This window comes from Elaeis guineensis, chromosome 13 (genome assembly GCF_000442705.2).
Source record: "Elaeis guineensis isolate ETL-2024a chromosome 13, EG11, whole genome shotgun sequence".
NCBI lineage: Eukaryota > Viridiplantae > Streptophyta > Magnoliopsida > Arecales > Arecaceae > Elaeis > Elaeis guineensis.
The window spans coordinates 19,806,769-19,828,148 of record NC_026005.2 but is presented as its reverse complement, the minus strand read 5'-3'; the positions used below and the strand labels follow the sequence as shown (position 1 = coordinate 19,828,148).

The 21,380-nt window shown below is 38.4% G+C and overlaps 1 protein-coding gene across 1 annotated transcript; it reads right to left on the bottom strand.

Annotated features, from left to right (window-relative positions):
* Positions 1-584: 584 nt before the first annotated feature.
* On the bottom strand, positions 585-16,542 carry LOC140853230 (G patch domain-containing protein TGH homolog). The gene is given in 22 exon segments (XM_073247436.1): positions 585-1,911; positions 2,102-2,320; positions 4,405-4,533; positions 4,623-4,634; positions 4,636-4,845; positions 4,847-4,909; positions 5,047-5,354; positions 5,357-5,532; positions 5,758-5,797; positions 5,800-5,898; positions 7,537-7,616; positions 7,778-7,862; positions 7,944-8,019; positions 8,168-8,316; positions 9,616-9,690; positions 9,800-9,861; positions 12,353-12,456; positions 13,803-13,897; positions 13,982-14,029; positions 14,032-14,063; positions 16,386-16,503; positions 16,506-16,542. Coding segments are annotated over 22 exon segments (3,258 nt in total). The 5' UTR covers positions 16,528-16,542; the 3' UTR covers positions 585-855.
* Between the last annotated feature and the right edge of the window lie 4,838 nt (positions 16,543-21,380).

Here is a 21,380-nt window from a genome sequence, read left to right as displayed (position 1 = left end):
TATAAACAAAAAAAAAAAAAAAAAAAAAAGCTCGGTCTAAAAGAGATTCAACCATTTAACCAGATGAAATTCTTTCCCTTCCACGTCTTTCTTATTACAAGCATCCATATTTCCTCTTCCCACTTGCATCATACATGACAATGTGACACAAGTGTAAAGCTAAAAGGAACTTAATGCCTCATGTCCAAATCATGCTACCTGTCCATTGTATGATAAAAGAAAAGGTTCAAAATCAGCTTAAAAATGACTAGATAACAGAATACAGATAATACGACAAGTACGTAATTGTTTCTTTAGAAACTATGAACTTGAATAATCTTAATACTCTTGACAAGAGGATTTCTACAGGATCCAGTTATTCTGGTTATATAGCTACAGCGATGCACATAATTCTGGAACAACAATCTTTTGTTTATATATCAAATGCCAGATTGCTGCCAAGATTTAGTGCAAGTGCACAACCTGATGATTATGCATAACATGACATATGATGATTCAAGTTTATAACCAAATAAGCTGCTACATAAGTCCTTGGAAGATCTTTAAGTGCAGGAGCAAAACATCTGCTACAATGCAACAAAAACTTAAACGGGAAGAGGCAGACATATAATGTGCCATTTCGCTTAGTGGGAAATATCACTTAAGTGATAGACTGGAATATACAAGAATATAAAATAAACCATGATACAAATGAAAAATAGAAAAGATACCCATCCCCAACAACTATTTAATGCCTGATAGAATTAAATAGAAAGCACGACATTGTTTTGACCATGCAGGCATGCACAATGAGCAATAAGCAAACAAAGCACTTACAACTCTAGAATCATTGCATCTCTTTCATCTAAAGTATGTTCAACGGTACTTTCTGTGACCATCTGATTTTGATTTTGCAGAATGCCTTCCCCTGTCCCCTGAATTCCTATCCTTTCTGCTATCATCTGTGAGATCCCTGTCATTCTCATGGATAGCATATCTATCAGGAGATCTCCCTTTTTGCTTGTGGCGTCTTGAGTGCTTTTTCCTTTTTCCTTGAGGTGAACATTTTTCTACTCCAGACCTTGAGTGATCACGATACTGGAAACCACTAGAAGTATCAATATCTGGTACAGTGCTCCCATGGTGATGCCTTGAGTGAGTTCTACTTCTTTTAGCCCTATGTTGATCACTAGAATAATCAGTATCTGGAGTTCTGCTCCTGCTTTGATGATGCCTTGGGTGAGTTCTATGTTTTCTGGAATGATGTTGATCACTAGAAGAATCTGTATCTGGGGTTTTGCTCCTGCCTCGATGTCTTGAGTCAGTTCTGCTTATTTTAACCCGACGCTGATCACCAGAATCAGTATCTGGAGAACTACCCCTGCTTCTTTGATACTTTGAGTGCGATCTGCTTATTTTAGCATCATGTTCAACTTTTGCTTGAACTTTACCATCTTTAACATCAGGACTGCCACTAGCCACTCCACTGCTTGAACTGATGTTAAAACTGTCTTTCAAAGAGGAACAATGACCATGCCCATCTCCATTAAAAGGAGGAACTTCAATCTCACATGGTTTAAAAGCAGAAGCACTGTTTTTGCCATTTTCTGGAGGGCATGGTTTGCAAGCTTCATCCTTGTTTTCCAAGAGCACTTTGGGCATTTCAAATTTAGAGGTAGATTTTTCATTAGTTGATGGGATTTTGAGATCTTCGATGGAAGCATTTTCTGTTAAGGTCAAATTGTTGGCTTTACACGGTTGGCTATCAGGAGGAACCTCTAGCCCTAGCTCTTTGCCCAAAGATTCTAGAAAATCCCCAGCTATCAAACGGTTTAGAGTCGTGTTAGCACCTTCATTCTTCCTTTCAAGATCAACCACTTGGCTGGGACTAGCATCATCCTCATCATCATCAGATTCATCAGAGAAAATTGCCTGCAACCAATAAAGATCAACTCCATCAAAAGGGAAGCAATGTAAACATATGCATCATTTTACAGCAACTCATGATGACAAACATGCATCTTAGAAGCTTGAACATACCAGATGAAAAAAAAATGACAACAAATAAACAAAAATAAGCATAAGCATGTGTATTTTCTCTTGCTAGATTATAAATAAGTACCTTGTATAGATCAACTGGCCTCTGCACACTTGTAGTGCTTGGCTCCATGTCAGGCTCGTTAGCAGTTGGTTGTTTCTGAACCTCTTGTACTTCGGATGGAGATATGTGTTTTGAGTCTCTGGTAGCAGAACGTGTCTCTTCAGTCTTTGAAGACTTGAGAGATTCTGTCATAAAGATAAGTGTCTCCATCTTGCTTCTGGGTCTTGGCAAGGGTGGTGGCTGCAAATGGAAAGAAGTTATCTAGTTAGATCTGCTTGCAGGAAACGAAACTATGAGATATTTGCACAAGGTATTCACATCTAAAAGCCATGAGAATGAGATGTTGCAGTCAACACAGAAAGCTAGATCCACCAATTAAGGCTTAGATTTAGCCAAAGCCAAAAACAAAAAAAAAATAGAGACCTTATGTTTAATGTCTGCACCAGATGGACAAAGATATATATATGAACAACCCATTTAAGAAACATAAAATATACCAAATCTATTTGTAACAGCAATTGTAGTACAGAAAATTTGGCATGTCGACTTTTGTATAGGACTTGACACCAAATGTTGAACAATAAAACTAGATTTATAAGCAATATCTCAAACGGAAGCTGATTGAAGGTCATAAGCAATTTCAAGACCAAATTTTATTGGTGAAATGGTTCAGAACAATACCTCTTTTTCCTTGTGTTTGTGGAAGGAAAATATCAAACATAATGACATGCCTTTAAAGGATTAGCAATAGATCTTCACCAACAACTTAAAAAAAGAAGGAATTGACAATAACTCTTTGGGTAGTTCAAAAGGAAAAATCACTCTCTGGCTCTTTAAATTTAAATCAAGCCGTATGGTTTACCAGTTACCACAGAGACATACAAATTACAAATTACAAAGCACCTGACAGTTTCTTTCAATTTGATCAGCTATAACAAAGGTGTGTACTGATGGACTGCATAGTAGTGCACTCCCTTTTATAATCATACTGGCAAAACATACTCGAGTCCCCTAAATTCTGATAAAGCCAAGTTGTCACATTAAAGAGCATTAGATAAAACTAGGTAAGGGTACTTTTTCATTGTCAAACAGGGATATGTTCAATTATCACCCACTAGGCTTGAGGAGATCAGTGCAATGGTCATGGCAATGGTTCATACACATGTTCTTGGAGATTTGACAAACCAAATTAGATTTCAGCTATCTTGTGGAAATGGCTGCAAGAAGGTTGGGAAGAACATGATCCAAGCAGGTCTTTGTCGTGCATTGCACCTATCAACCAAGTTTTCAGTAGAAATCTTTCTTTTAGCTTCCATGTATAAAGGAAACTAACCATAGAGCGGCACCATCCATACCTTTGTCACTTATACAACTCATGTCATCCATATTCTAAACGATAGCTGTCAAGTCTTAGTTCATAACATCTTCACATTGAGCGGTTTTTCTGGCACTTCGTATATTCCTGGGACCCTGCAACCTTGATCCAAGACTATTTTCTGTTCAGTCTATTCGACATAACTTAATACGTCATATGATACCCCACTATGATACATCACATACTATACAGGGGGTGTTCTGTGTATGAGTTTGTATTGTATGTGTTATACCATGAGCACCACAAAATAGGGTGATAAATGTTGGCATGTGTGACTACAGCATATCTAAGCAGGCAAACCACCTGAACCTGTGCATTTTGTTCAAGAAGATCAATTTCCAGATTGATTCTTCCGAAACTATCACATGCACAACTGAAATTAAGTTCAACTCTACCATTAGTAAGGGGTTATCTGGAAAGCAAATGTTGGATACCACCAAGTGGAAGGGCTGTCATTCAACTACAAAAACCAAATTGTTTAACAGTTTCAAAGATGGAAGCAACCAACAATGAAGCAGATCTGGACTCTACATAAATCTGCTAAGAAGATAATTACATTCTGTGACAGCAAAAGATATAGCAACTAACAGATGGATGCGACATGAAACAAAATAGGATATCAACATACATGTGAATAAACAGCCATCAGAACAATTACAATGATGTCTATGTTTGTCCATGCATAGACAAGTATGCACACATATATTGATTAAAAGGTAAGATATGACAGGAATAAATAGATGCACAATGAATATTTCATTTAATCCATGCTGCTTGTCACTTCATGAAAATAAAGTCCAGAACCCAGACAAGCAATATTTAGCTAAATTACTAGAAGAAAAAGACAATATTCCTCAATCTGCACATAGAAAACCTTGAAAAGAGTCTTGCTAATCGTGTGAATAAAAAAAACCTTTCCCAGTTCAATGCTAAATATGGAGAGATTTACCTTCCCCATGAAAGGGTCAATGATATCAAATCGCTTGCATAGAATGGGTGTAGGGCGCCACTGAAACTCCTCTCTCTTTGGGGAAAACCTATTCATTATCTTTTCTTCATCTTGAGAAATTTCATGTTTCTGCTTGAATATGTTCAACATGCATCACAAAGCAGTTCTCAAAAGGGATAAGTGCTAACAACAAACCTGCAAATACCGGCAAAATATACCTCTATTCCGGTTTGATGGTATAAAGAATGGCTCCCCGAGTCCTAGCAAATCTCTGTGGGTTGATGGAACACCAATTTTTGTGTTCCCTTTGCCCTTCTCAATTGCCTCTGCTGCAGCCTCAAAGTCCAGTCTCTCACGGGCACGATCAACCTCTGACATGATACTACTAGCCAAGATTGTGTAGAAACGAAGGCCACCTTCGTACTTATCCTTAAGAAATTGGGTCAAATCTTTCTTGCTTTGCAGGATCATTTTTGAAAGGTTTTGCAGATTCTGATAACTCAACCTACAGCACAGATAAGTGCTGGAGTAAGAATTATCCTTCTCAAGAAACTAACTTCATGGGATCCAGCTAAATGATGATATTAAACAGAAAATTGCTACTGAATAAGATGGGGAGAGAAGCGACGAATAGAAAGTTACAGCAGAGATTGGTTTGGTAAATGTATCTGAAAGATTGGACTGGAAATGGATGACTTCTTTGAAGGCAGTAGATGAGCTAGATCCACTGGAGCTGCTCTCCAAGGGCTTTTCACCAAGAATTCTTCCACGACTGTCTGCAGTCATTGTTTGGACAGATGACTTGGATTTTACATCTTCCATCCTTCGCTGATCAACTTTTTTTTGCTTCTCCTCCCACAACTTTCTCGCATAATAACTGTGGCCATTTCCTCCATTAAGAAATAAGAATAATGGATTGAATTTATGCTTCTCCTTGGAGAGATCCTCAAATGTTTTCCATAACGTGCAACCAAAGTTGCAAGCCCTTCAATCGACAGTCTCAAATTATTGTCTTCTGGAGGAGGTACCTCAGGTGGAGGTAACTCAGCTAACTTATCTTCCATCTCAAGAGGGATAGGAAATTTGTGATATGGCTCAAAATCAGCTGGAATAACAGGAGGGTGAAATCTGAAAGTAAATTTGAGTAGCAAGTCAATATAAGTCAAGGTGCATCTCCAAAATAAACACAGGGCCAACCATAGATAAATAGCATCCATTATCCACTAATAAGCTCCACTCAGGTACTTAGTAAAAGCATGCAATTCATGAAGGTGAAAACAAAAATTGGAAAAAAAAAAAATTAAGGCATTACAAAATTATGAATCAGGGAATCTTGTGCAATGTTAAAGCTACCTTTCAACATTGTAGTCAGATATCGATGCAACTTTAAACCAGGCAGAACCCCCTGCTTTTTATCTTCCAGTTTATACTTATTGTGTCTGATAATTCTTGAAGGCTCGACTTCTTCAACTTCAGTTTGTTCAAAGTCAAAACCTATAAACAATATTTTAAAGAATAAGAAATACCACTAAAACAACTCTACAATCTAAGACATTTTATTGAGTTAAATGATATTTATTGAGCCTAGATGCATCATATACAATCACGATAGAAGCAGAAACTTCATCCTGTGGATTGAAGGTTCTTATGTTACCTTACAACATGGCCTCATCGGTATCATTCATGCATGATCCGTGTCTCCGAGAGACACAGACTAGACAGACAATATAAAATGCAGGCTATACCAATACATATGAAGCATAAAGGTATGGTCTGGCAAAACATTTTGGATGGAAAGGCCTGAAGCATTATAGTTTCTTTGAACAAAACACAGTTCTTTGATATAATAGCAGAACGGAATCAATCAAAGGAACATGCAAGATATTGAATCCAAAATTGACAAAGAATTCAAGTGAGTAATAGTCAGCAGGCGACTAATTCTATACGAATATGACTATTGTATCTATAAATAGTGTAGGATCATAATGGATTCATTGGAAATCTAGTTGACACCTTTAAGCTAGAAGCATAGAAGCGTTGAGGTGATTCAAAGTTCAAACAAGAGGTATATTTTCCAAATATTACTCTCAAAACTCAAAAGATATATTTTCAGGTAAACGTTGCATTAAACCCATAAATTGTTATTTTTGACTGCACCTCTTAGTTTTTTTTTTTTTTTTAAAAGTAGAAACATAAAATGACTTCCCCAGACCTCATGGTTGGTTTCCAATTAATTAGCTAATAGCTTTCTTTAAAATTGGTTTAATTATTGGAAATGGAAGCAATTAATTGGAAGTACCCAAAAAAATTAAAAAAATAAAACTTGAGTTTTCAAGAGAAGATAATTATTAAGAAAAAAGGGGAGCAAGAGAGTGGAAGGAAAAGATTTTTAACCATTATTAAGTGCAATGCCTAGAAATATGATGATAAAATAAAAACTAGTTAAACTTCATTCTGATGGGTTCATTGTCATATCACAGCATGTAAAATCCTGCAGTTTTGCATTGCCTGAAAGAGATGTTTTCATGTGAGTATGATCACAGAGTGTAACCTGTAAAAGGACAATACTAGTTTAAATTCAAGTTCTGCTGGCAATAATTTCAGAGAAGTGTTTCATACCAAAAACATCTTCCAAGGGTATTAAGAATTATCCTCTTTTATTAAGACAATCCCAAGAAAAAAAATGAATCGGTTAAGAGGTAATACAAGTCTTTTTTTGTGTCCATTAGTTGGTTGGCTAGACAACAAAGCATGACCTATCCACAATGAGATTGATGGAGGACTAAAAGAGTTATCATCCCTTTGTAATTATTCAAGCACCATACTCATAATGCATTAAAAGACTTGTGCTCAAACTTCAAATGTGAATAAGTGGCATTCCACTACCCTCATCGGGAAATGGAACATGTGTATTTCTCAATTATTTGTTTCTAAATGAAGTACTTTTCTGTTCTTAAACTTCTTCAATAATTTATTGAAATGTGACAAATCTTTGCGTCCAAAGAAAATAGCATGAAAACATTGGTCAACAAACTGACAGTTCTCAAACAAAAACTATTAGCTTCCAGTAGTTGGAAGATTGACTGACTTATAATGTGATCGTGACAGAATGTTAACCATGCCAATAATTACCTGATGCATAAATATCCTCATCTTCAATATCAAGTTCCTCAAGTGCTCCAATTCCGAAGCCTGGGGCATAATTCCTGCTGATGATTGTGTCCATGATTAAGTTGTAAAATCCAAGTAACAATAGGCTAAAGTATTTTGATGATAAATGAATAGGCAACAACACTCAAAGGGACGCATTTGAATTCTACAAAAGCAGGCAAATCTGAAAAATGTATTGCAGGCAGATAAAGATATCTTACAGTTAGAAGCTAAAAGATTCCCCTTCATTGAAACATCACTTTTATAATGGCGATCCTTGTTTTTAAATTCATGGAATGTTTTCCTATCTGAAAGGATGAAGCAAATGTGAGAAATTTCAATCAACTATGGCAATGGACCGCAATAATCAACTTACTAGATTCCATTACCTCTAAATTCAGGAGCATGCCTGAACGGATCATAGCCCAATCCATGTAAATCCAGCTTCGGATGTAGTACATACTTCTAAAATAAAGATAAGAGAAGATATTGTTTTCTAACTGGTTATATGAAAGATAACTAAAGTTGTTGGAAATATAAGGAAAACTAACATTTTCCAAATATAGAGAAACAAATAACTGATTAACAAAGGTCATTGTGTCAAATTACTCACAGGAGTATTTTGAGAAGCATAGATGCCATCCCTGAATTTTTCAGTCCATTCTTCAGAGTCAGACCTACTTGATTCATTTTGAGCAAGTTCTGCTCCTCCCTCATTACCAGAAAAGGCTAGAAATGCTTTTCTAGCTTCTCTGCGTGCTTCTAAAAGAAACAAAAGTTTAGATCAGATGCATGGTTAAATCCCAACACTTACTAAAATATTGCAAGCAATCGACAATAAAATTTTAATTAAAAAAGCTGATAGCATGATGATGCCCTAATTGAAGAATCTGTTTTAACATATTAATTTTTTACAAATTGAATATATGAATTTATACAGACACCAAGATGCATAGCTGATTAGAACATTACTACAATTAAATATATGAATTTATACAGGCACCAAGATGCATAGCCTATTAGAACATTACTGCAATATATTTCAAAGCTATGCACCCCTTCAGAAATGAATGCCTGCTTTGAGAGTGAACCTTCAATTTTTCATACAAGCCTCGGGACCGTTAAAAGAAGGCATCAGTGAAATCCCAGAACCCCTCCCTCTCCCCCAAACCCTCCGATAAAAAATAATCATAAGATCATAGAAAGCAAGAACAGAAAGTATGAAGTTCTAGAGATAGATATTCCATATCTTAAATTCCAAGAACAAAAAGAAAACCATAATTTTCAAAAACAAAAAAAAGGTATGAACTTCTATATAACCTGGATTTTGCACCCAATATATGCACAGGTATACGTCTGTGTATATTCCATAAGATAAATCCATAAAATGCTGTTTAATTTGCTCCAAAGATATGCCAAAAAGAAGTACCTTACAAGTTGAAAGTAACTGTCCTAGGGATTTCATAGGGGAAAAAAGATCTCCATCATATTATTGCGATTATCAAGACCACATGTAACTATCACTCCATACACGTCTGATGATATCTTTCAATTGAACATTATCAAATTTTAATAGATTGGATCTCTAGTAGACATTTTTTTTAACAAATATTTAATAGTATTTGATTAAATTTGTCTGATAGGATGAGGTCACAAGTTGTAAGATAATTGAAATAGCAACCAAAAACTGACCAGAAAAATGAAATGTGGATTGGATAAGATGTACGATTGAACCACAAATAATAGAAGTAATAAAATTGTTTTTAAAAAAGTGCAAGATTTTTTTGGGTACAAACAGTTTTTGCTAATTATCAAAATTTTGACCAAATAAGGTGAAGCGACCGCTATCAACTACCACTACATAGTCAAGTCAATCTGATATCTGGGCACCTGCAATAAACCTAAGTGTTTTGAGCACCATAAATCTCACAGTATCCCAGTACAAAAATATTTGAAGAATAATTTAATATCGAACACATACAAAGGCAGCATGGCTAAGTATGTTTAGAGACATGGAGGCCACAAAAGTTGCTAATAACGCAAGGCACCAAAAAAGCTTACCATATAAAGAATCAGTATGTGCGTCCTTGATAGAATGACCACGACGCCATCCCATTTTCTGCAATAGCTTTATACCTATAGAAATTTAAGATTGAAACGTAATCGTACCAAAGTAGAAAAATTCTGGGCCAAGAAAATGTGGTTACTGAATCAAATTTACAATTAAAAAAAAAAAAAAACAAACCAATAGAATTTGCTGCAGGAAGAACTATTTCATCAGGAACAGGTCCAGGAATAGCTGATGGTCTGCAATGAAAAGATGCAGGAGTATATTTGTAAGGAGGCCAGATAATGCAATATCCAGTAATGTTTCATATCACAAATAGGTTGATCACACTTCCCATTATGAATCAATTCGACTGAATTAATATCTTCCAATTAAAATTAATGAATTTTCTCCAATGTTATTAAAAAACAGTAATACCACTTATCAAGGAAGGTGGAACCATTCCAAACTGCCCAGTTCTGAGCATGCTGAACCATACCGGCAGCCAACTAAGACAGTTCTGGCATTCGAAATGAGACACCATCAAAGAAGAGGGGAGGAAGAAGGAAAGAGAGGAAAAGAGAGAGGTGGAAAGGGAAGGAGACTGAGAGGAGAGAGAGTCAGCGGGCTATTGCACCCCCTAGAGGGCCAGAGGAGGGCTGGTGAGGAGGGGAGAGGAAGAACAAAAGAGAGCGAGAGCGAGAGAGAGAGAGAGAGAGAGAGAGAGAGAGAGAGGAGGGGGGGCGGGTTCAACATAACCTGTTCACGCTTGGCTTGGCTAAACCTTGAGCCCAGTCGAGCTTTTCCATTATATCAGAACAACACCAGCATTCTGGCGCGGCTCATTTATGAACCAACCTCTAAGAAGTGTTAGCGTTCCTAGCTGAGTCGAGCTCAAACGAGCTCTCAGCAAGCCAAGCTCAAGCAGCTGAAATTGAACCTTTGGCATCACTTTCGGTTTGCACCCCTAAGTTAAGGTATCCTTTGGCATCATTTCCAATTTTCAGTCTTCTAAAATTGAAATCCTGTTTTCTATTTTTTTATTTCTCGCAATTGAAACTTGAAACTATTTGATAATCACATGGACTGCATTTGGCAGTGCCAATGGTGGCGAAGATGCTGGTGGCAGCAGTGGTAGTAGAAGTGGTAATGGTGGTGGTGGTGGTGGTGGTGGTGGCGGTGGTGATAACAGCAATGGCAGCAGCTACTAAGCCAGCCTGGGTGCCCATTGCAGTGCTATTGGGCCATCAAGCATGGGAGTGGTGGCTGGTAAGGCTGGTGCCAGCAAGGTGGCAACAGAGGTGGCAACGAGAATTATGGCAGTTTTGGCTTTAATTTAAAAGAAAAAAAGAAAAGAAAAAAAAGAACATAGAAACCAGATTTTTCAGGTTCACATTTTCTTAAAAACAGGATATCAACTTTAAAAAAAAAAAGCAAAAAAAAAAAAAAAAGAAATGAAGTTACCAAACGTCATTCTGATTTAGCTTTCATGTTTTCTTCTTAAAAAAAAAAAAAACAACTACAAGCGATGCTAAACAGGACGTAAATTATGCTGAAAGCACATTATAAATTCCATTTCCAACTTAGGTAAAAGATATCAACTTTAAAAAAAAAAAAAAAGAAAACTAAAAAAGAAAATGAAGTTACCAAAACATCATTCTGATTTAGCTTTCATGTTTCTTCTTTAAAAAAAAAACCAACTACAAGCGATGCTAAATAGGGCCCAAATTATGCTGAAAGCACATTATCAATTCCATTTCCAACTTAGGTAAAAGATTTCCATCTGCACTGTATAACGGGATAGGCCATTTAGTTCTAATTTAATTTTGAAAGTTGTTTAACTAATTGAGAACAATATAACCGCCAACCCCAAGACCAAAGGAGGTATGGAATGACAATATGCAGATGGAAAATTGTTAAAAGGAAAAAAATGAGGCATTTGGACAGAAAAGTCAACAAAGTTCAATAAAGATGCAAAAAAAAGAGACAATAGCACTGGATTGCAAACAACCTATGAGGAAACTATAAATAAGCAATGAAACGAAAATTGAATCAGGCACCATGGACATGATACATCTTTTTTTTTTTGGAACACTTTCATTTCCATCTCTCCTCTCTCTTGGTTTTTTGGGATCTCCAACTCTAGCTCCTCCCTTACTCCATTCTGTTTTCATTTTTTAAGGAGAACGATTGATCAGCATAGCTCTAACTATGTTTCCAAATGGGCATCAGCCCATACAAAATAAATAGGTCCGGTAATTTTTTTTTTTTTTAAACCCAGAAAAACGAACAGGCCAACTTTGTATGAAGGGTTTTTGAAATGACCTGAACACAACCAAAACCCAACCCATTCTCACTGGTCCATACCGATACAATAAAATTAGAAAGGAGGTTAGACAAGACCAAGCGATACCTCTTAAGAGGTGATAAGAAAGACATAAAAGGATAGGAGAGGGAAGAGAATACCAGAACATAGAGGAGAGAAGAGAACGGAAAGAAGAGAGGAGAGAGAAGAAAAGAGAGTGGCAGTGAGAAGGAGAAGGAAACTGCTTGTAGCAAAAGAAGTTTGGAAGAAATTTCGAAGGTTGATTTCAATGTAGCTTACCCCAAACTGACAGGATAAAGTTTTTCATTGTTTGGAAAGGATTTGTTTGATCTAAAGTCTATGAACACTAAGCTACAACAACATTACATCAAGTTTGAAATTTGTTATATTTTGACACGTAAACCATGCAAAAAGGTTGAAATGACCTCTTCTGTTGTTCCTTATCCACCTTTTTACGGGCAAATTCTGCAGCAGTAAATCCAAAGGTATCAAATTGCAGGGATGTCTCCAATGCATGCCCTCCCATATCCTGTATGTAATAAGCACAATGATTGAACTAGGAAGGAACCAAGATCATAATCTTTTAGTTGAATGAAAATAACCGTGATTTTAACCAGCATTTATCAATGACACTTTCTGCTAAGGCTATAAATTACATATCTTTCTAGAAAAGAAACTAATATTGAAAAGACTGAATCCACAACAGAACTTTCAGGCATAATTACTCAGTCTAAATGGACTCCTTGGTTTATCTAATACTTTCAGAAGTCTGTCACATCAAGACACCATAAAATCATATTAATACAGCTATTTAATACTTGAATTATTATAATTATTTCCAATAATAAAAGATTATAATGCATGCTTGAACCTGGTGACTTACCTAAGGATTTAAAGAATGATTTAGTATCCAACCACATGCAATAAATTGTCCATGAATCAAGCAAAATGACAATATATAATGCAAATGACAAAATGACCAAAGCCTTTTGGTTTTTTATAGCATGTGAAGGAAAAACCAAATGAGTACTTCAGTCACTACCAAAGATGTGTAACACTTGCCCATCTTCAATCTATATATGAGAGCAAACAGGAAATAACAAGAAAAGTTCTTATTAATACAATCATATACACTTTATTCTACTTTTGTCAACTTGGAGTCCAAACACCAGTATTCAATTTACCCAAACCAATAATGTGCTTCTAAACAAGATGAACACAGCTGATGTCAACAAAGTAATCAGTATTGTGAAGGTAACGGGTCTTTTTTAAACTTTATGTTTGATAATAAGCAAATGGTGCTTTAATTTTAGCAAGTTCTCTTAGAATACAAAAAGAAATTACTATTTTGGTAGGATTTTAAAGATCGTAGTCAAGGTTTCTAAAACTGAAACACTCAGCCATCTCAGTGGATGGCCAACACCAAAACAGACTGCTGTCTTGGTTGATCTCAGCCAAGAAGAGTCCAGCCAGTATTTTAGGAAACAAGAAATTGGAGTCTCAGTAAATACAAAAATGCAAAATTAGTGAACGCATTAAGTCATTAACTTAATTTTTTAATAAAAAAGATACTTTAAGATCATAAAATATTTAGTAGAAAGTTTTGACCGATGTTTTAATATTGTTTCAGCTGATAATATATTGGTTTACATCAGCCAAGATAATAATGGTTAAGAGTGAGTACCCAATACAATGCAAATCGACATCTTGGCTGAGATCTCTCCCAAAATGGAAACATTGGTCCTTGATTGTACTTAATCCAAGAAAATTGTAGATCTATTCTCAAAGATAATAAAGGGTTGAGTAACTTCAATGCCCTAAAATGCAACTTATATTGAAACAGGAGAACAAAAAAGAGAGGATCACAGGAATTACCTTAACATCATCTTCATCAAGAAAATTATATATACTCTGCTGTTTCACTTCAGCTCTATTTTTGCGCGATGACGTAAATGTCTGTGGAGTCCATCCTGCAATTAATTTCCACCAGATTCTTCAGCCGCTGCCTAATTTCACCCATAAAACACTTCTTAGTAATTCTTAAAAGAACGAACCCTCTTTTGAACCAACAGTATTGTAGTAGCCAGCAGAAAAGCCTCCAGGAATGCACCATGAAATCTTCTGCGACTTCCTCGTCTCTGACCTGAATTTTGGGTATTCAAATTTAGTAATTCAGGAGGAAAGAAGTAAAGAATCTGTAGGGTCAAACTGTGAGTAAAAAAGACATTAGTATAGCTCATTGACACAGAGAAAAGGCAGGCATGTAACACCCCATATCTACAAATTCTATTATAAACATTATGAGCTGGGGAAAAAAAATACAGAGCAGTGATTCATTCAGAATAAAATCAACATGGAATTTTGCATGAAAGAGATAATTAAAATGTAGGATCCATTGAAATAGGATTATTAAAGGATGCTCTCTCAAAATATAGAAACATAAGAAGCTGTCATAAGCAAGAGAGCCTCAACCAAGCCTATACAATCAGTGTATTTTTCAAAATTTCATGAAGCATACAGCACATATCATTTCCCAACAGTATCCTCATATAAAGATCTTAGCAACATAAGGCCATCACTTAAACAACAGAAGAGCATTATTTAAACAAAAGAAGAGGAAGAAGATAAGAAAGAAATAAGCTAGACCTTTTAGAAGCTGTATGGTGGGTGGCAATCCATACCAACTGACCTTTCTTGGATCCTAAACAAGTTGCTTTCCTCCTCAAAAAGTTACCGCCTAATCCCTCCTCCCCTTTGGCCACCTCCAACTCTTTGTCATTTGAAAATATGTTAAAACTTTTCCAAGCCTATCAACATATTGTCTCTTAGGAAAATTATTTGAATAATAATATCCAACTCCCAGGACAATAAATGCAAACACGGACTTGGGCAGATTTAATACTGAGATGGGTGGAAAATAGAGTTTGGTAAAAAAGAATTTTGGAGAACTTTGATACAAAAACAAATAAAATGCAAAACAAAGTTTTGATTGCAAATTGGATCTTCAATGCAAAAGTATAGGGGTAATTGAGAGGTTTAAAAGTAAACCAAGATTTCTAGTGGGATTCCTAAACCAGGAATTAAATTTACAAGTTGTCAAAATTTTGCATATTGCTTGCCATCAATTTAAAATAAACTAGCAAATGTAAAGAGCCACATAAAATATTTATTATGGGACAACAAGGATAGGGAAGTACATGTAGATCCAAGGTTAGGCTTTAGGGTTTAAGGTCTTGAGATATGATTGATGGATAAGGTCAATTCTTTTAGAAACATAGCTATTGAACAAATTGCACTATTGTCAAGCCTTGAGAATTGACACCCAAGGATAATGATTACATCATCACTAAGAAGAAAGTATCATAGTTTTAAAGAAAAGAACTTAAATGTTCTAACACCAAGCCTTATGTCTCTGCCTTTTCAGACACTGATAACACATAATATGTAGAAGACCTCCAATATTGTTCTGCCTATTTTTTGAGCTAGCCATTGTATCTCTTTTACAAACAAAAGCTCAAGATAACCTCTTCTAATATGCCTTAGGTGTTGACCAGTTGTCAACTTTAGGTCATCCCTATCAAATTAGTGTCAAGTTCCTTGTAGTGTCAAGGGGGAGGCCTGTTCCGAAACCCAAAGGGCTAGCAAGAATAGACCTACCTCCTCAGTCATGATTTAAGCTAATGAAACTTTCCAGTGTCCCTTTAAGATTCACCTGATCTTGGTAAAAGTCTAAACAGAGAGGTCAGATGATGAGACATCACACAAGGAATTGAATATCTCTAAACGGACAAAATTATAAGCCAACTAGTTGAGCTGGAACACAATCACCGGTACATCGTGTGTGATGAAAAATTCAAAAATAAACATGAGAGCACCATTCCCGTCAAGTGAAGCCCCCAGGCCATAATTTGGATACATTAATTTTAGACCATCCAAGTAGTCATCCAATTGATATTTCCAGTGCCAATCAAGTTGCAAATCCCATACTTCCGCTGCAGTCTATACTCTATAGCCATCTGATCAATAATTTTATAAGCTATACAGCACTGGCCCACAATCATTCTTCTAGGTTAAAAACCCATCTGGCATTGATCATAAGCAAACGATGTCCTTCAAAATTTTCCCACCCCCGAGATTTGGAGGACAGTTCTGCAGGAATGAACTAGCTGCCTAGAGATTGTTCCAGAAATTAATTAATTCAGAAGAAGATAACCTTTTTTTTCCCGTGGTTAAGTAATTTATTCAACTCCCAGTGGGGCTCAAACCGAAATCTTGCAAGAAATCTAAGGAATCCTATCAAATATCCGACAAGAGGAGCTATAAATCGAATTCTGGACTAAATTTAATCGAAATAATCAAGAAAAAAGAAATAAAGACAGAGAAAGAAAAGGAAAAAGAAACCTAAATTATACAGGAGACCGGGGGATCTCCAAGAAAATAACCGAGAATGAGAAGGACGGGGAGATAACCTCTTGCTTCCATAGTGGAAGGGTCCGCAGCTGGCCGGCGTCAGCGACGGCCTTCCTCTTCCGCGCCGACGTCTCCTCCTCCCGCTCGATCGGCGTGCCATACAACCATAGTCCTCCTCGTCCTCATCCATCTCCGCCACCAAGAACCCGAGCCTCGAATCGAAACCCTAATTACCGCGAACGAGAGAGAGCGAGCGAGCGGAGCCTGCGACGGTCTCTTTTTTTCTCCGGCGCGATGTAACGAAGCATCTGGGCACTGGGCTAAATATCCGAACAAGCGGTTGGGCCGGTTTGTTGGCCGGCCCAAGCCTGGCCAGTCGAAGTGCGCCGACCCAACTGGGCCTCCAAGTCATTTCAATAGTGGAGAATAAAAAAATAAAGAGAGCTATCAAAAATAGGTGTGGCAATGTGCAGCAATAACAAATCAGGAATTAGGAATTTCTTGTGTGATTGATCCACACCCCAATCAAAGAAAAAATTCGAAAATTCACAAGTCGCAGATTTTTTGCATGTCTTCTTATAAGTGACTAAAATGAAAATAGAAAATCAAACCTTCGAGATTCGCATTCTCAGTCCTGAGTGTTAATGTGCCTTAGCAATGACATGTCCTTCAACATCGTACTTTGGAAAAAAAAAATTTCCAAAGTCTGACGTTGAAAGCAATAAATTTTTTTAAAAAAATCGAAATTTTTCACTAAAGCTAATTTAGAAAAAAAATATAAACTGATAGGGGTGTTTAGCGTCACAATCTTCCATTTCTATATATGACACTAACATTCATGCAATCCCATATAATGGAGCCCACATACCATCACTGATGAACTATTTTAGAAAATTATCACATAAAGCACGTCATGTAAACTCCTAAACATAGTTACCAAGGAAACAAAAAAAAAATCCGGTGTTATAGGATGACAATTTACCTCAAACTACCACTGATGTTATTTAAACCTTAGCTACATGCCTACCTAAGGTTGAAATTTGGGCCCGGGCCGGTCCAAATTTGGATTGGGCTTCGAACTAGATCCGAAATAATGCAGGCCAAGCTTGGGCCTAATTAGGGCCCATTTATTTTCGGGCCGAACTTAGGTATACCTTTGGTCCAGCCCAGTCCGACCCGAGCCCGAACTTGATTTTTGGCCGATTAAGCCCGATCCTAAATGGGTTTAGCCAAGTTGGCCCGAGTCAATTAGGCTTCAATGTTCTCGAATCTTGTGTATTCTCTTCGTCCATTCGAATAAAAGGACAAGTAAAAAACCATCACGATTACAACCCACCACTGGATCCCAAATGGGTTTCGTCTGTCCCTCTTCTTCCTCTCTCCACCCTCTCGACGCCATTGCTGTCAAAATCGTTCGAAGATGAAGACGTTGGCGGAGTGGTCCCTGAAGGAGAAGATCAGGGGATGGAGACGTAGATGTCGTCCATCTCCGAGAAGATCGTCCTCTAATTTTTTCTCCTTCGATTGTCACCGGTAGTCAACCTCCCCTCCTCTTCTTCTTCTCCCATGACAGCCGTGGCAGCCACTACATCTCTTCTTCTTATTTTCTTTGATGTGTCTCCCTTGTCTATCCCTAAACTTCAAAATATCTATTACCACTGTTAACCAAAGCACGGCCACACTAGCCCACCATTCGTAGCCTCGATGGTGGGCGATAGATGGGTCCATCATCAACGATGAATTGTTGAGGGCCTTCAGTAGGGTTGCTAATCCAGGCTCATCTCCAACAAGGATAGTCTCTCGATGCTGCACCAACAGATCATCATCGTCACTGCAGGACGGCAGGGGGGTGAGTAGTGCTGGAGATGGGCTGATGGTTGGTGTTGTTCGGGGCTCGATCAAAAATTAGAAATTAGGACTTCGATCTATCAATTTTATATGTTTGGATCTACCCAATTAGGTTTGGGTTGGACTCGGTTAGAGATATGGCTCAATGCAGCCAGCCCATTTCCAACCCTATGCCTAATCTGGTCAGCTCGATTCATGCTGAGCCAAGATAAGAAGCCAAATTTCGCTTCAACAGTTATGCACCGAGTAGTTACCTAATCTGCTCCTCATTCCAAGCATGCTTCAAAGTGAACGAATAACAATTCACTTCGACCATATAATACAGAAATAGCATAATTCTCACTACCACTCCTTCCCTTTCTTCCAAAATTGGCTAGTTGCCCCACCTATAAAATAGGGAGGCATAGAGAACCTTCAAGTAAGTTCTTAGGCCAAACTCTCTCTCTCTTTCTTATTTTTATTATTCTTCGATGAATTACTTAAGCATAAGAGGATCCTAGCCAAAAGCAACTCCTATCAAGGACTTGATATGCAAGGTTTCTTTCGTCCATCATGGAATCAATATGGGGCCATAAACAACTCTCGTCAAGGACTTGATCTGTAAGTTCTGTTCCATTTGGCGCAAAATGAAGCTCTATCCATCTCAAATCGGTCTACTCCAGTGCCAGGTTAGTCACCCACAACAACTGATTGTGGAATAATGAGGAATGAGGGACAAATTAGTTGTGAGTCAATGGGAATTTTTGTTTATGTAGGAAGGAACCATTTTTTTTCGCATAAGACGTCTTTTGAATTAGAATCTATAGGGACAACTGTGAGGCTCATAGACCAGAGCGGATAATATCTCGCATGTCGAGTCACGAGCCATTGATTACAACATTGATAGTCTATATAGGCCCTAAGGCTGTGATTGTGATATACTTCCAGTCCGTACAAGATTTCTTCTTGACTAGGAGAACTGTGGTGATAATAAGGAAGGAGGGCATTTTCCATCTATATACAAACTTCCTTTGATTGGAGACTTGCAGTGATAGTAAAAAGAGAGGATACTGTTAGCCTCATATTATTTGTGAGTTAAAAAGGACTTTGACTTATATAGGAAGGGACTATTCTTTTTGTATGGGATGTCTTATAGACTGAAATATCAAGGACAAAACTATGGGTCTATGGACTAGAGCAGATAATATCTCACATGCCAGATCATAAGGCCTTACCACAATACTGAGCATGCTTGGGAGAAGATCCTTTACGAACCACCATCTATGGCAAATGTAAAAGATGATTAAAGGAGACAATATTTATCAATACAAAACATATCCTTTTCGCAATAATACTGTCTAATGAAGCAAAATCAGAAAACAAAGAAGCTACGGTACATTAATTTGAAAGTCTTGAGTATTTTGTACGACTAAATATAATTTGTATACAATAATATGTGAAAGATTATATGGTTTATTAATATTAAAAAATTTACATTCATTTAGCTTTAGACTGCTATAGGAAGAATACCATTAATCTTGTAATAATGCAAAGTACATTACACTAAAAAGGACTATAGTTTTTGCCCAAAAAAATAGAGAATCATACAAAATGGCCAATGGGCTCGTGAGATTTGGTACTTATGTATATATATTTTGTTATTACTATAATAATGCATATGCTTAACATAGACATATCGTTGACCTTCAAATAATGAAAAATTCAAAACAAAGCTACTAATTTAAGGGCTCAAGTCCAAATTCATCAATCCGTCAATGAACACTATATATATAAAAAAAAGGGCTATATTTTAGAGGACAGTAGCCAAGTGCAGCATTATATTTATGAAGTAACATGATCAACTTTATCTCCCATTGCTGCAGCCAATCAAATATAAAAATTTTAGTTACAGTAACTGTTGATGAATACCCACCGACCGATGGGCGGAGAGACTGACCGACCGACCGATAGACGGAGGGACCGACTGACCGACTTACGGTCGGAGGGACCGACGACCGATTGACAGTCGGACCGACCGACTGACGCCATCACCGGCCAATCATCGGCTCACGACCGACTGAGGATATATCGGGCGCACCTTTCCCGACCGACTGAATCGGAAGGTCTGATGGCCGACTCACGTAAAACTCGCCGACCAACGGAGGAGCCCGACGCCACTCAGCTGGCTACCGACCTAGGGTCGGTCGACTCCTCTGATCGCCGTACAGCCGCCAGATCTTGTCAGTTCTGACAGCGCATGCGGCACGGCCACTAGGGGCATTGTCCCGCTAGGGCATTGTCAACCCTGGTGATTGACAGCCCCACGGGACATGACACTTTCACGGCGACTCTGACAATCTACAGTGAGTTGACAATTCCTCACTTGTCTGCGCCATTAATGACGGCGCCATACCGTGCTCCACTATATAAATCGGGGAAGGCAACAGTGCAAAGGATCCGCTCCCCCCACTTCTCGACTCCAAAACCACAGGCTCGCTCCTCTCTTCCTCTCTCCTTCGATCGAGCTCTCTGTCTTCATTCACTGTTGCCCAGTCACCTCTCTGACTTGACCGTCGGAGGGTCCCCGCCGGAGCCGCCTCCGGTCAGTGTGGACTTTCATTTTTGCAGGTGCAGGTTCTCCCGCGATCGGACGACGAGGCGATTGGCCGCAACAGATTGGCGCGCCAGGTAGGGGAGCAGAATGACAAAGACAAGAGCCCAACGATCGAGGATCACCGGATCGGCAAGGCGCTCTTCCCGCCGGGAAGAGGACTCCCCGCCACCGCCGGCGACGGAGCCCAGCTCTCCACACCCCGCGGTGACCACGGAGGCGCAGATCGCGGCCATCGTACGGCAGATGACCGTACTGACGGATGCAGTCAAGAGCCTCCAGCAACAACCGGCAGCCCGTCCGATGCCCTCCAGGAGCAGCCGTCGACGACCGCGCCGATCCCCGTCGCCTCCACGCGAGCGCCCCAACAGCGCTCCCACGGAGAAGAGGAGGGACGGGCCATGGCGCGACGACCGACGGTCCCACCAGCCCTCTCCTTCCCTGCTGGAACGGGCGAGGAAGGAGAAACGACCGCGCACGCCGTCGCCTCCCCTTCGGAATCTTCTGGAGACTCCACTCTTGGGGTCTCCCAGCACCGACGGCGGACGACTACGAGCGCCGATTCGAGGAGATCGACCGCCGGCTCACGCAGTTGCAGTGGACGG